This window comes from Nerophis ophidion, linkage group LG22 (genome assembly GCF_033978795.1).
Source record: "Nerophis ophidion isolate RoL-2023_Sa linkage group LG22, RoL_Noph_v1.0, whole genome shotgun sequence".
Classification (NCBI taxonomy): domain Eukaryota; kingdom Metazoa; phylum Chordata; class Actinopteri; order Syngnathiformes; family Syngnathidae; genus Nerophis; species Nerophis ophidion.
The window spans coordinates 3,355,320-3,369,546 of NC_084632.1; the positions used below are offsets into that span (position 1 = coordinate 3,355,320).

At 36.5% G+C, this 14,227-nt stretch overlaps 2 protein-coding genes across 4 annotated transcripts in view; one reads left to right on the top strand and one right to left on the bottom strand.

Moving 5' to 3' along the window:
* Window positions 1-8,706, bottom strand: part of spata1 (spermatogenesis associated 1) — a 51,553-nt gene extending 42,847 nt beyond the window's left edge. The window contains exons 1-3 of one of the 3 annotated variants that reach the window (XM_061883022.1): window positions 6,183-6,246; window positions 4,688-4,852; window positions 4,517-4,623 (exon numbers count right to left, since the gene is read on the bottom strand). In XM_061883022.1, coding sequence (XP_061739006.1) covers window positions 4,517-4,623; window positions 4,688-4,735 — 155 coding nt within the window. In that variant the 5' untranslated portion in view covers window positions 4,736-4,852; window positions 6,183-6,246. Of the gene's footprint in view, window positions 1-4,516; window positions 4,624-4,687 lie in introns of all 3 variants that reach the window. The other 2 variants (XM_061883023.1, XM_061883024.1) reach the window with 2 other exon arrangements.
* On the top strand, window positions 6,446-9,541 carry LOC133540429 (guanine nucleotide-binding protein G(I)/G(S)/G(O) subunit gamma-5). Its single transcript, XM_061883026.1, has 3 exons — window positions 6,446-6,638; window positions 8,454-8,591; window positions 9,348-9,541. Exons 1-2 carry the CDS (start codon window positions 6,558-6,560, stop codon window positions 8,577-8,579), a joined length of 207 nt encoding a protein of 68 aa, XP_061739010.1. The 5' UTR covers window positions 6,446-6,557; the 3' UTR covers window positions 8,580-8,591; window positions 9,348-9,541.
* The last annotated feature ends 4,686 nt before the right edge of the window (window positions 9,542-14,227 follow it).

The following is a 14,227-nucleotide window of genomic DNA, read 5'->3' on the forward strand; positions in this document are numbered from 1 at the left end:
CCACTATGGACTGGACTCTCACACTATTATGTTAGATCCACTATGGACTGGACTCTCACTATTATGTTAGATCCACTATGGACTGGACTCTCACACTATTATGTTAGATCCACTATGGACTGGACTCTCACTATTATGTTAGATCCACTATGGACTGGACTCTCAGTATTATGTTGGATCCACTATGGACTGGACTCTCACGATTATGTTAGACCCACTATGGACTGGACTCTCACTATTATGTTGGATCCACTATGGACTGGACTCTCGCTATTATGTTAGATCCACTATGGACTGGACTCTAACTATTATGTTAGATCCACTATGGACTGGACTCTCACACTATTATGTTAGATCCACTATGGACTGGACTCTCACTATTATGTTAGATCCACTATGGACTGGACTCTCAGTATTATGTTGGATCCACTATGGACTGGACTCTCACGATTATGTTAGACCCACTATGGACTGGACTCTCACTATTATGTTAGATCCACTATGGACTGGACTCTCACTATTATGTTAGATCCACTATGGACTGGACTCTCACTATTATGTTAGATCCACTATGGACTGGACTCTCACACTATTATGTTAGATCCACTATTGACTGGACTCTCACTATTATGTTAGATCCACTATGGACTGGACTCTCACACTATTATGTTAGATCCACTATGGACTGGACTCTCACTATTATGTTAGATCCACTATGGACTGGACTCTCAGTATTATGTTGGATCCACTATGGACTGGACTCTCACACTATTATGTTAGATCCACTATTGACTGGACTCTCACTATTATGTTAGATCCACTATGGACTGGACTCTCACACTATTATGTTAGATCCACTATGGACTGGACTCTCACTATTATGTTAGATCCACTATGGACTGGACTCTCAGTATTATGTTGGATCCACTATGGACTGGACTCTCACTATTATGTTAGACCCACTATGGACTGGACTCTCACTATTATGTTGGATCCACTATGGACTGGACTCTCACTATTATGTTAGATCCACTATGGACTGGACTCTAACTATTATGTTAGATCCACTATGGACTGGACTCTCACACTATTATGTTAGATCCACTATGGACTGGACTCTCACTATTATGTTAGATCCACTATGGACTGGACTCTCAGTATTATGTTGGATCCACTATGGACTGGACTCTCACGATTATGTTAGACCCACTATGGACTGGACTCTCACTATTATGTTAGATCCACTATGGACTGGACTCTCACTATTATGTTAGATCCACTATGGACTGGACTCTCACTATTATGTTAGATCCACTATGGACTGGACTCTCACACTATTATGTTAGATCCACTATGGACTGGACTCTCACACTATTATGTTAGATCCACTATGGACTTGACTCTCACTATTATGTTAGATCCACTATGGACTGGACTCTCAGTATTATGTTGGATCCACTATGGACTGGACTCTCACGATTATGTTAGACCCACTATGGACTGGACTCTCACTATTATGTTAGATCCACTATGGACTGGACTCTCACTATTATGTTAGATCTACTATGGACTGGACTCTCACTATTATGTTAGATCCACTATGGACTGGACTCTCACTATTATGTTAGATCCACTATGGACTGGACTCTCACTATTATGTTAGATCCACTATGGACTGGACTCTCACTATTATGTTAGATCCACTATGGACTGGACTCTCACTATTATGTTAGATCCACTATGGACTGGACTCTCACTATTATGTTAGATCCACTATGGACTGGACTCTCACACTATTATGTTAGATCCACTATGGACTGGACTCACACTATTATGTTAGATCCACTATGGTCTGGACTCTCACTATTATGTTAGATCCACTATGGACTGGACTCTCACTATTATGTTAGATCCACTATGGACTGGACTCTCACTATTATGTTAGATCCACTATGGACTGGACTCTCACTATTATGTTAGATCCACTATGGACTGGACTCTCACACCATTATGTTAGATCCACTATGGACTGGACTCTCACACTATTATGTTAGATCCACTATGGACTGGACTCACACTATTATGTTGGATCCACTATGGACTGGACTCTCACTATTATGTTAGATCCACTATGGACTGGACTCTCACTATTATGTTAGATCCACTATGGACTGGACTCTCACACTATTATGTTAGATCCACTATGGACTGGACTCTCACTATTATGTTAGATCTACTATGGACTGGACTCTCACTATTATGTTAGATCCACTATGGACTGGACTCTCACTATTATGTTAGATCCACTATGGACTGGACTCTCACTATTATAAGTAAACATTGATTGATTGATTGATATTATGTTAGATCCACTATGGACTGGACTCTCACTATTATGTTAGATCCACTATGGACTGGACTCTCACTATTATGTTAGATCCACTATGGACTGGACTCTCACACTATTATGTTAGATCCACTATGGACTGGACTCACACTATTATGTTAGATCCACTATGGTCTGGACTCTCACTATTATGTTAGATCCACTATGGACTGGACTCTCACTATTATGTTAGATCCACTATGGACTGGACTCTCACTATTATGTTAGATCCACTATGGACTGGACTCTCACACCATTATGTTAGATCCACTATGGACTGGACTCTCACACTATTATGTTAGATCCACTATGGACTGGACTCACACTATTATGTTAGATCCACTATGGTCTGGACTCTCACTATTATGTTAGATCCACTATGGACTGGACTCTCACTATTATGTTAGATCCACTATGGACTGGACTCACACTATTATGTTAGATCCACTATGGACTGGACTCTCACTATTATGTTAGATCCACTATGGACTGGACTCTCACTATTATGTTAGATCCACTATGGTCTGGACTCTCACTATTATGTTAGATCCACTATGGACTGGACTCTCACTATTATGTTAGATCCACTATGGACTGGACTCTCACACTATTATGTTAGATCCACTATGGACTGGACTCACACTATTATGTTAGATCCACTATGGTCTGGACTCACACTATTATGTTAGATCCACTATGGTCTGGACTCTCACTATTATGTTAGATCCACTATGGACTGGACTCACACTATTATGTTAGATCCACTATGGACTGGACTCTCACTATTATGTTAGATCCACTATGGACTGGACTCTCACTATTATGTTAGATCCACTATGGACTGGACTCTCACACTATTATGTTAGATCCACTATGGACTGGACTCTCACTATTATGTTAGATCCACTATGGACTGGACTCTCACTATTATGTTAGATCCACTATGGACTGGACTCTCACACTATTATGTTAGATCCACTATGGACTGGACTCTCACTATCATGTTAGATCCACTATGGACTGGACTCTCACTATTATGTTAGATCCACTATGGACTGGACTCTCACTATTACGTTAGATCCACTATGGACTGGACTCTCACACTATTATGTTAGATCCACTATGGACTGGACTCTCACTATTATGTTAGATCCACTATGGACTGGACTCTCACTATTATGTTAGATCCACTATGGTCTGGACTCTCACTATTATGTTAGATCCACTATGGACTGGACTCTCACTATTATGTTAGATCCACTATGGACTGGACTCTCACTATTATGTTAGATCCACTATGGACTGGACTCTCACTATTATGTTAGATCCACTATGGACTGGACTCTCACACTATTATGTTAGATCCACTATGGACTGGACTCTCACTATTATGTTAGATCCACTATGGACTGGACTCTCACTATTATGTTAGATCCACTATGGACTGGACTCTCACTATTATGTTAGATCCACTATGGACTGGACTCTCACTATTATGTTAGATCCACTATGGACTGATTAGAGACTGATTGACATTGATTTCACTTCAAATACATTTAAAAAAGACAATTATTAAGATAAGCCGCCTTTTTCCTCTAAAAAATATTGTATTTTATTACTGAGACATTTTTTTTAAACAATTTTATTCCAAAACACTTACTTTTGCAAAATGTAAACCATTTTATTTTTGACTAAGTTGCTGCTTTATTTTCTGGTAACATTGTGAATATTTCCTCTTAATATTGGTCGTTTTGAACACATAATTTTATTACTTTTTTCTAAAAAGAAAATATTTTATTTTGAAAATACTGCACCTCAACCCATGATTAAATGTCTTTCAAAAAATATGACGTTATTTGAACATCTCTCAGATTGTTCACCAAAATGGCCTGAATTAGTTTCTTCTAACGAAAACAACTTTAATTTTGAAATATAATACTTTTTTTTTGTCTTTTTCCACCTTCCAATACTCCAACTTGATTCTTCAAATATCGCGACTCTTGTAATATTACCGCATACAACTCTACTCGGTGATGAAATCTACCTTGTGTATTTCCGCTGTACTTTCAGAATAAAAGCATATTTTTCCAAAGTATTTTTGAAAAGAAGCAAATAAGGAAGAAAGTTGACCTGATGAATCCAGCGGAGATGAAGCTGTCTGTGCTCTCTGCAGCCACTTTATTCAGTTTGATGTCCCAATGGTCGTCTGGCACCAGCAGAACGTGGAGCTCCAACAACTGAAGGCAGGAAATATAAGAATAAGAATAAAAATAATAATAGCAGCACGAATTAACTCCATACCTTGCAACTGATGGGTCTTCTATCTGCAGACTCACAGGATAGATCCATCTTCTTGTAGTACTCCTGCTAGTAGTACTTCTACTAGTAGTCCTACTAGTACTATTGTGTGTTATTCCCACGCTGCTGGAGGCGTGGACTTGTGACTCCGCCCCCTCCCTAAAAGGGCTGCCAGCATTGGTTGCTATGGTGATGCAACTAACGAGGTGGATAATCACTTATTATGTTTCTTTATTCCATATTTGCTACAGATGTTTACAAATGGTGAATAATTAAATGCGCAGTGTACTTAGTATAAGAAGTATAAAGTGCAGCGGGTATATATTGATGTCTAAGTAGAAAAAAAAGACAATAATAATGTGTTTCCGACAGAAAGAAAGAGGACTTTTAAGTAGGTGAGTGCATAAGTGCGTCCACAGTACCCGGATGTTGCACTCACCACAAATGATGAGTAATATAAGTGCGCAGTGTACTTAGTATAAGAAGTATACAGTGCAGCGGGTATATATTGACTTTTAGGTAGAAAAAATATGACAATAATTTGTTTCCGACTGTAAGAAAGATGACTTAAAGTAAGTGAGTGCGTAAGAAGCGTCCACAGTACCCGGATGTTGCACTCACCACAAATGAGTAATTAAGTGCGCAGTGTACTTAATATAAGAAGTATAAAGTGCTACGGATATATATTGACGTCTAAGTAGAAAAAGACGACAATAATGATATGTTTCTGACTGAAAGAAAGAGGACTTTTAAGTACGTGAGTGTATAAGTGCGTCCACAGTACCCGGATGCTGCACTCACCACAAATGATGAGTAATTAAGTGCGCAGTGTACTTAGTACAAGAAGTATACAGTGTACAGTGCAGCGGGTATAAATTGAGGTCTAAGTAGAAAAAGATGACAATAATATGTTTCCGACTGAAAGAAAGATGACTTTTAAGTAGGTGAGTGCATAAGTGCGTCGTAAGCACCCGGATGTTGCACTGACCAGAAATGGTGAGTAAGTGTGCAATGTATTTAGTATAAGAAGTATACATTACTCAGTGCAGCGGGTATCTATTGACGTTTAGGTAGAAAAATATTACAACAAAATGTTTCCGACTGTAAGAAAGAGGACTTAAAGTACGTGAGTGCATAAGAAGCGTCCACAGTACCCGGATGTTGCACTCCCCACAAATGGTAAGTAATTAAGTGCGCAGTGTACTTAAGTATAAAGTACACAGTGAAGCGGATATATATTGACGTCTAAGTAGAAAAAGATGACAATAATATGTTTCCGACTGAAAGAAAGATGACTTTTAGGCAGGTGAGTGTATAAGTGCGTCCTCGGTACCCGGATGTTGCACTCAGCACAAATGATGAGTAATTAAGTACGCAGGGTACTTAATATAAGTATAAAGTGCACAGTGCAGCGGGTATATATTGACTTTTAGGTAGAAAAGGATGACAATAATGATATATTTGCGTTTAGGTAGAAAAAGATGCGTGGTAAGCATACCTTCCCGCGACTAGAGGCAGACGTTTCCGCTCAACCACAGTAACGTTCAAGTACTTCCGGTAATGTAGGCACCATTTTATTCTGTCGGCTTGCAGTAGTTTTTAACTGTGTGTATCTACGTCATAGAGCAACGATTTTATTTGGAATGTTTACAGCATGCGAGTCTAACAAATACAAAACGCACACATAAAACTGGAATTTACGTAGATTTCCATATCCCACTAGTTGCGTGAATTCCCATTACACTTCGGGCGTCTGAATGCAACATTAGAGGACACGCCTCCCCATACACCGGAAGTCCAGTGTTGAGCAAAAGTAGTAGTTTGCCGTCAACAAGTTGACTTTTTGTTAAAAGTCCAGAGAATAAAAGACAACATGTCGGGATCTTCCAACATCGTGGCGATGAAGAAAGTCGTCCAACAGCTGCGACTTGAGGCGGGAATAAACCGAGTCAAGGTAAACAGAAAGGACTCTACTTTAGGGCGTGTTTGGAATAAAACTACTTTAGACAACTACAAACATGACATATTTCACACTGTTGGGAAGATGACAACAATGACATATTTCACACTGTTGGGAAGATGACAACATGACATATTTCACACTGTTGGGAAGATGACAACATGACATATTTCACACTGTTGGGAAGATGACAACAATGTTCCCGACATTTAGAAAGATGACAATACTGAAATGTTTCCGACTGTAAGGAAGATGACAACAATGACATTTTTCCGATTGTATAAAAGATGACAACAAATTTTCCAACAATTAGAAAGATGACAATGTGTTTCCGACTGTAAGAAAGATGACAATATGTTTCAGACTAAGAAAGATGACAATAATGATGTTTCAGACTGTAAGAAAGATGACAATAATGATGTTTCAGACTGTAAGAAAGATGACAATAATGTGTCTCCGACTGTAAAAAGGATGACAGTATGTTTCCGACTGTAAGAAATATGACAATGTTTCCGACTGTAAGAAATATGACAATGTTTCCGACTGTAAGAAATATGACAATGTTTCCGACTGTAAGAAAAATGACAATGTTTGCAACCGTAAGGAAGATGACAATAATGATGTTTCCGACTGTAAGATAGATGACTATAACAATACGTTTGACTGTAAGAAAGATGACAATGTTTCCGACTGTAAGAAAGATGAGAATATTTTTACGACTGTAAGAAAGATGACGATAATGATCCGTTTCTGACTGTAAGAAATATGACAATATGTTTTCGACTGTAAGGAAGATGACACTGTTTCCGACTAAGAAATATGACAATATGCTTCCAACTGTAAGAAAGATGACAATATGTTTTTGACTGTAAGAAATATGACAATAATGATGTGTTTCAGACTGTAAGACAGATGACAATAATGATGTTCCCTACTGAAAGAAAGATGACAATAACAATGTTTCCGACTGTAAGAAAAATGACAATGATGTTTCCAACTGTAAGAAAGATGACAATAATGATGTTTTCAACTGTAAGATAGATGACTATAACAATATGTTTGACTGTAAGAAAGATGACAATGTTTCCAACTGTAAGATAGATGACTATAACAATATGTTTCAGACTGTAAGAAAGATGACAATGTTTCCGACTATAAGATGACAATAATGATATTTCCGACTGTAAGAACAATGACATTAACAATATGTTTCAGACTTTAAGAAAGTTGACAATATGTTTCCGACTATAGGATGACAATAATGATATTTCCGACTGTAAGAACAATGACATTAACAATATGTTTCAGACTGTAAGAAAGATAACAATGATGATACCAACTCCAAGAAAGATGACAATAATGATATGCTTCCAACTGTAAGAACGATAACAATGTTTTTTTAACTGCAAGAAAGATGAACAAATGTTTCCTACTGAAAGAAAGATGACAATGATGATGTTCCCGACTGTAAGAAAGATGACAACAACAATATGCTTCAGACTGTAAGAAAGATGACAAAATGTTTCCGACTATAAGAAAGATGACAATAATGATATGCTTCCAACTGTAAGAACGATGTTTTTTTAACTGTAAGAAAGATGACAATGTTTCTGACTGTAGGAAAGATGAAAATGTTTCTGACTGTATGAAATATGAAAATATTTCCGACTGTAAGAAAGATGACACAATTTTTCTAACTGTCCAAGGAAACATTGTCATCTTTGTTACAGTCGGAAACATATTGTCATCAATAATGATATGTTCCCGACTGTAAGAAAGATGACAACAATGATGTTTCCATGGTGATAGGTCTCACAGGCCGCGGCCGACCTGCAGCAGTTCTGTCTTCAGAACGCCCAGCAGGACCCGCTGCTGACCGGCATGTCGTCCAGCAACAACCCCTTCAGACCGCAGAAAGTTTGCTCCTTCCTGTAACTTCTGCCTTGTGTGAGGATTTACTCTGTAATAATTTATACTGATATCATTAATCATATAACCATTTATACTGATATCATTAATCATATAACCATTTATACTGATATCATTAATCATATAACCATTTATACTGATATCATTAATCATATAATCATTTATACTGATATCATTAATCATATAATCATTTATACTGATATCAGTATTCATATAATCATTTATACTGATATCAATCATATATACTGATATCATTAATCATATATACTGATATGATTAATCATATAATCATTTATACTGATATCATTATTCGGTAACACTTTTGTATGGAGAACATATTCACAATTAATTAGTAGCTTATTACGATGCACATTAGTAACATATTGGCTCTTAATTAGTCATTAAGTACTTATTAATGCCTTATTGTGGATGGCCTGGTTATACAAGCAGTAAGACATTAACTAACAGTCTTCCCTCAAATACCTGAGAATGATTACTTATTGGTAACCCTGATATGTTCTCCTAGTGTCCAAATAACTCTAAATTAAGTCTTTACTTAGAAAAGTGTTATCCATTAATCATAGATACTGATATCATTAATCATATTATTAGAACATAATCACTAATAGGTATCACTAATCATAAATTACATAATTACAGTTATGTATCACTGATCCTATTGATAGCAATATAATCATTTCTACTGACAGGTATCATAAATCATGTATGGATAAAATCCAGTTTGTATGAATAATAGATGTTTGCTTGCCACAGATCTCCAGTGTGCTGCTTGTGAATTCTACTTCAGCTTCTGCTCTGTGGACCAACAAGTCATCAAGTCATAAAGGGAACAAGCAACAGCTTTTTGGAAAGCAAGCTAAAGTTTGGCAAATACTATCATGTTCCACCAACTAAATACTCCACTAGTGCCTTGTACAGTTTCTCAACCATAAAGGATTTTCACATTTCCTGCTTTTGTCACTTCTACTTTTGTCAGTAACAGTATCAACAATAAGGTTGTGTTGTATCCATGCATAATATTGAAGTGCATACCACTCATTTTCTCTCTGATCCGATATCAAGTCAAATTAAGGCTACTGATTCTACTTTGTGCAAACATAGAGTACATAATGTGTGTGCTAACTTTGAAATAGTTGTATCAGGTCTAATGTAACGACCATTCCAGGTCTAAGACCAGAGTGACCAGTCTAAAACTAGATGTGAATACGTCTAGGACTAGATGTGACTAATCTAAGACTAGATGTGACTAATCTAAGACTAGATGTGACCAATCTAAGACTAGATGTGACTAATCTAAGGCTAAGACTAGATGTGACTAATCTAAGGCTAAGACTAGATGTGAGACACTAGTGATTTAGAGCTATATAATCATTGATTGATATTAGTCTGAGACTGGATGTGAATAAGTTTAAGACTAGATGTGCCTAATCTAAGTCTAAAACTAGATGTGACTAATCTAAGTTTAAGACTAGATGTGACTAATCTAAGGCTAAGACTAGATGTGAGACACTAGCGATTTAGGGCTATATAATCATTGATTGATCTAAGACTGAGACTGGATGTGAATAAGTTTAAGACTAGATGTGACTAATCTAAGTTTAAGACTAGATGTGACTAATCTAAGTTTAAGACTAGATGTGACTAATCTAAGGTTGAAACTAGATGTGAGACACTAGCGATTTAGGGCTATATAATCATTGATTGATCTAAGACTGAGACTGGATGTGAATAAGTTTAAGACTAGATGCGACTAATCTAAGGCTAAGACTAGATGTGAGACACTAGCGATTTAGGGCTATATAATCATTGATTGATCTAAGACTGAGACTGGATGTGAATAAGTTTAAGACTAGATGTGACTAATCTAAGTTTAAGACTAGATGTGACTAATCTAAGGCTAAGACTAGATGTGAGACACTAGCGATTTAGGGCTATATAATCATTGATTGATCTAAGACAGACTGGATGTGAATAAGTTTAAGACTAGATGTGACTAATCTAAGGCTAGATGTGAGACACTAGTGATTTAGGGCTATATAATCATTGATTGATATTAGTCTGAGACTGGATGTGAATAAATTTAAGACTAGATGTGACTAATCTAAGTTTAAGACTAGATGTGACTAATCTAAGGCTAAGACTAGCTGTGAGACACTAGTGATTTAGGGCTATATAATCATTGATTGATATTAGTCTGAGACTGGATGTGAATAAATTTAAGACTAGATGTGACTAATCTAAGTTTAAGACTAGATGTGACTAATCTAAGGCTAGATGTGAGACACTAGTGATTTAGGGCTATATAATCATTGATTGATATTAGTCTGAGACTGGATGTGAATAAATTTAAGACTAGATGTGACTAATCTAAGTTTAAGACTAGATGTGACTAATCTAAGGCTAAGACTAGCTGTGAGACACTAGTGATTTAGGGCTATATAATCATTGATTGATATTAGTCTGAGACTGGATGTGAATAAATTTAAGACTAGATGTGCCTAATCTAAGTGTAAGACTAGATGTGTCTAATCAAAATTTAAGACTAGATGTGACTAATCTAAGGCTAAGACTAGATGTGAGACACTAGTGATTTAGGGCTATATAATCATTGATTGATATTAGTCTGAGACTGGATGTGAATACGTTTAAGACTAGATGTGACTAATCTAAGTCTAAGACTAGATGTGACCAATCTGAGTCTACGACTAGATGTTAGGGTCTACGATTAGATGTGACCAATTTAAGTCCAAGACTAGATGTGACCAATAAAGGTCTGAGACTAGATGTGAATAAACTAAGTCTAAGACTAGATGTGACCAATCTAAGTCCAAGACTAGTTGTGACCAATAAAGGTCTGAGACTAGATATGACTAACCTAAGTCTAAGACTAGATGTGACCAATCTAAGTCTAAGACTAGATGTGACCAATAAAGGTCTGAGACTTGATGCGACTAACCTAAGTCTAAGACTAGATGTGTCCAATAAAAAGGTCTGAGACTAGATGTGACTAACCTAAGTCTAAGACTAGATGTGACCAATAAAAAGGTCTGAGACTAGATGTGACCAATATAAGTCTAAGACCAGATGTGACTAACCTAAATCTAAGACCAGATGTGACCAATATAAGTCTAAGACTAGTTGTGACCAATATAAGTCTAAGACCAGATGTGACCAATATAAGTCTAAGACTAGATGTGACCAATATAAGTCTAAGACTAGATGTGACCGATATAAGTCTAAGACTAGATGTGACCGATCTAAGTCTAAGACTAGATGTGACCGATCTAAGTCTAAGACCAGATGTGACCAATATAAGTCTAAGACTAGATGTGACCAATATAAGTCTAAGACCAGATGTGACCAATATAAGTCTAAGACTAGATGTGACCAATATAAGTCTAAGACTAGATGTGACCGATATAAGTCTAAGACTAGATGTGACCGATCTAAGTCTAAGACTAGATGTGACCGATCTAAGTCTAAGACCAGATGTGACCAATATAAGTCTAAGACTAGATGTGACCAATATAAGTCTAAGACTAGATGTGACCAATATAAGTCTAAGACCAGATGTGACCAATATAAGTCTAAGACCAGATGAGACCAATATAAGTCTAAGACCAGATGAGACCAATATAAGTCTAAGACCAGATGAGACCAATATAAGTCTAAGACTAGATGTGACCAATATAAGTCTAAGACCAGATGAGACAATATAAGTCTAAGACTAGATGTGACCAATATAAGTCTAAGACTAGATGTGACCAATATAAGTCTAAGACTAGATGTGACCAATATAAGTCTAAGACCAGATGTGACCAATATAAGTCTAAGACCAGATGTGACCAATATAAGTCTAAGACTAGATGTGACCAATATGAGTCTAAGACTAGATGTGACCAATATAAGTCTAAGACCAGATGTGACCAATATAAGTCTAAGACTAGATGTGACCAATATAAGTCTAAGACTAGATGTGACCAATATAAGTCTAAGACTAGATGTGACCAATATAAGTCTAAGACCAGATGAGACCAATATAAGTCTAAGACTAGATGTGACCAATATAAGTCTAAGACTAGATGTGACCAATATAAGTCTAAGACCAGATGAGACCAATATAAGTCTAAGACTAGATGTGACCAATATAAGTCTAAGACTAGATGTGACCAATATAAGTCTAAGACCAGATGTGACCAATATAAGTCTAAGACTAGATGTGACCAATATAAGTCTAAGACTAGATGTGACCAATATAAGTCTAAGACTAGATGTGACCAATATAAGTCTAAGACTAGATGTGACCAATATAAGTCTAAGACTAGATGTGACCAATATAAGTCTAAGACTAGATGTGACCAATATAAGTCTAAGACTAGATGTGACCAATATAAGTCTAAGACTAGATGTGACCAATATAAGTCTAAGACTAGATGTGACCAATATAAGTCTAAGACTAGATGTGACCAATATAAGTCTAAGACTAGATGTGACCAATATAAGTCTAAGACTAGATGTGACCAATATAAGTCTAAGACTGGATGTGACCAATATAAGTCTAAGACTAGATGTGACCAATATAAGTCTAAGACCAGATGTGACCAATATAAGTCTAAGACTAGATGTGACCAATATAAGTCTAAGACTAGATGTGACCAATATAAGTCTAAGACCAGATGTGACCAATATAAGTCTAAGACTAGATGTGACCAATATAAGTCTAAGACTAGATGTGACCAATATAAGTCTAAGACTAGATGTGACCAATATAAGTCTAAGACCAGATGAGACCAATATAAGTCTAAGACTAGATGTGACCAATATAAGTCTAAGACTAGATGTGACCAATATAAGTCTAAGACCAGATGAGACCAATATAAGTCTAAGACTAGATGTGACCAATATAAGTCTAAGACTAGATGTGACCAATATAAGTCTAAGACCAGATGTGACCAATATAAGTCTAAGACTAGATGTGACCAATATAAGTCTAAGACCAAATGAGACCAATATAAGTCTAAGACTAGATGTGACCAATATAAGTCTAAGACTAGATGTGACCAATATAAGTCTAAGACCAGATGTGACCAATATAAGTCTAAGACTAGATGTGACCAATATAAGTCTAAGACCAGATGAGACCAATATAAGTCTAAGACTAGATGTGACCAATATAAGTCTAAGACTAGATGTGACCAATATAAGTCTAAGACCAGATGTGACCAATATAAGTCTAAGACTAGATGTGACCAATATAAGTCTAAGACCAGATGAGACCAATATAAGTCTAAGACTAGATGTGACCAATATAAGTCTAAGACTAGATGTGACCAATATAAGTCTAAGACCAGATGAGACCAATATAAGTCTAAGACTAGATGTGACCAATATAAGTCTAAGACTAGATGTGACCAATATAAGTCTAAGACCAGATGTGACCAATATAAGTCTAAGACCAGATGTGACCAATATAAGTCTAAGACTAGATGTGACCAATATAAGTCTAAGACTAGATGTGACCAATATAAGTCTAAGACTAGATGTGACCAATATAAGTCTAAGACCAGATGTGACCAATATAAGTCTAAGACTAGATGTGACCAATATAAGTCTAAGACTAGATGTGACCAATA

What these genes read in the sequence shown, in the direction of transcription:
- LOC133540429 (XM_061883026.1), top strand. Translation starts at nt 6,558, where the DNA reads ATGTCGGGATCTTCCAACATCGTGGCGATGAAGAAAGTCGTCCAACAG. An exon ending in CGGGAATAAACCGAGTCAAG is followed by an intron (nt 6,639 to 8,453) that starts GTAAACAGAAAG and finishes CCATGGTGATAG; the next exon opens with GTCTCACAGGCCGCGGCCGA.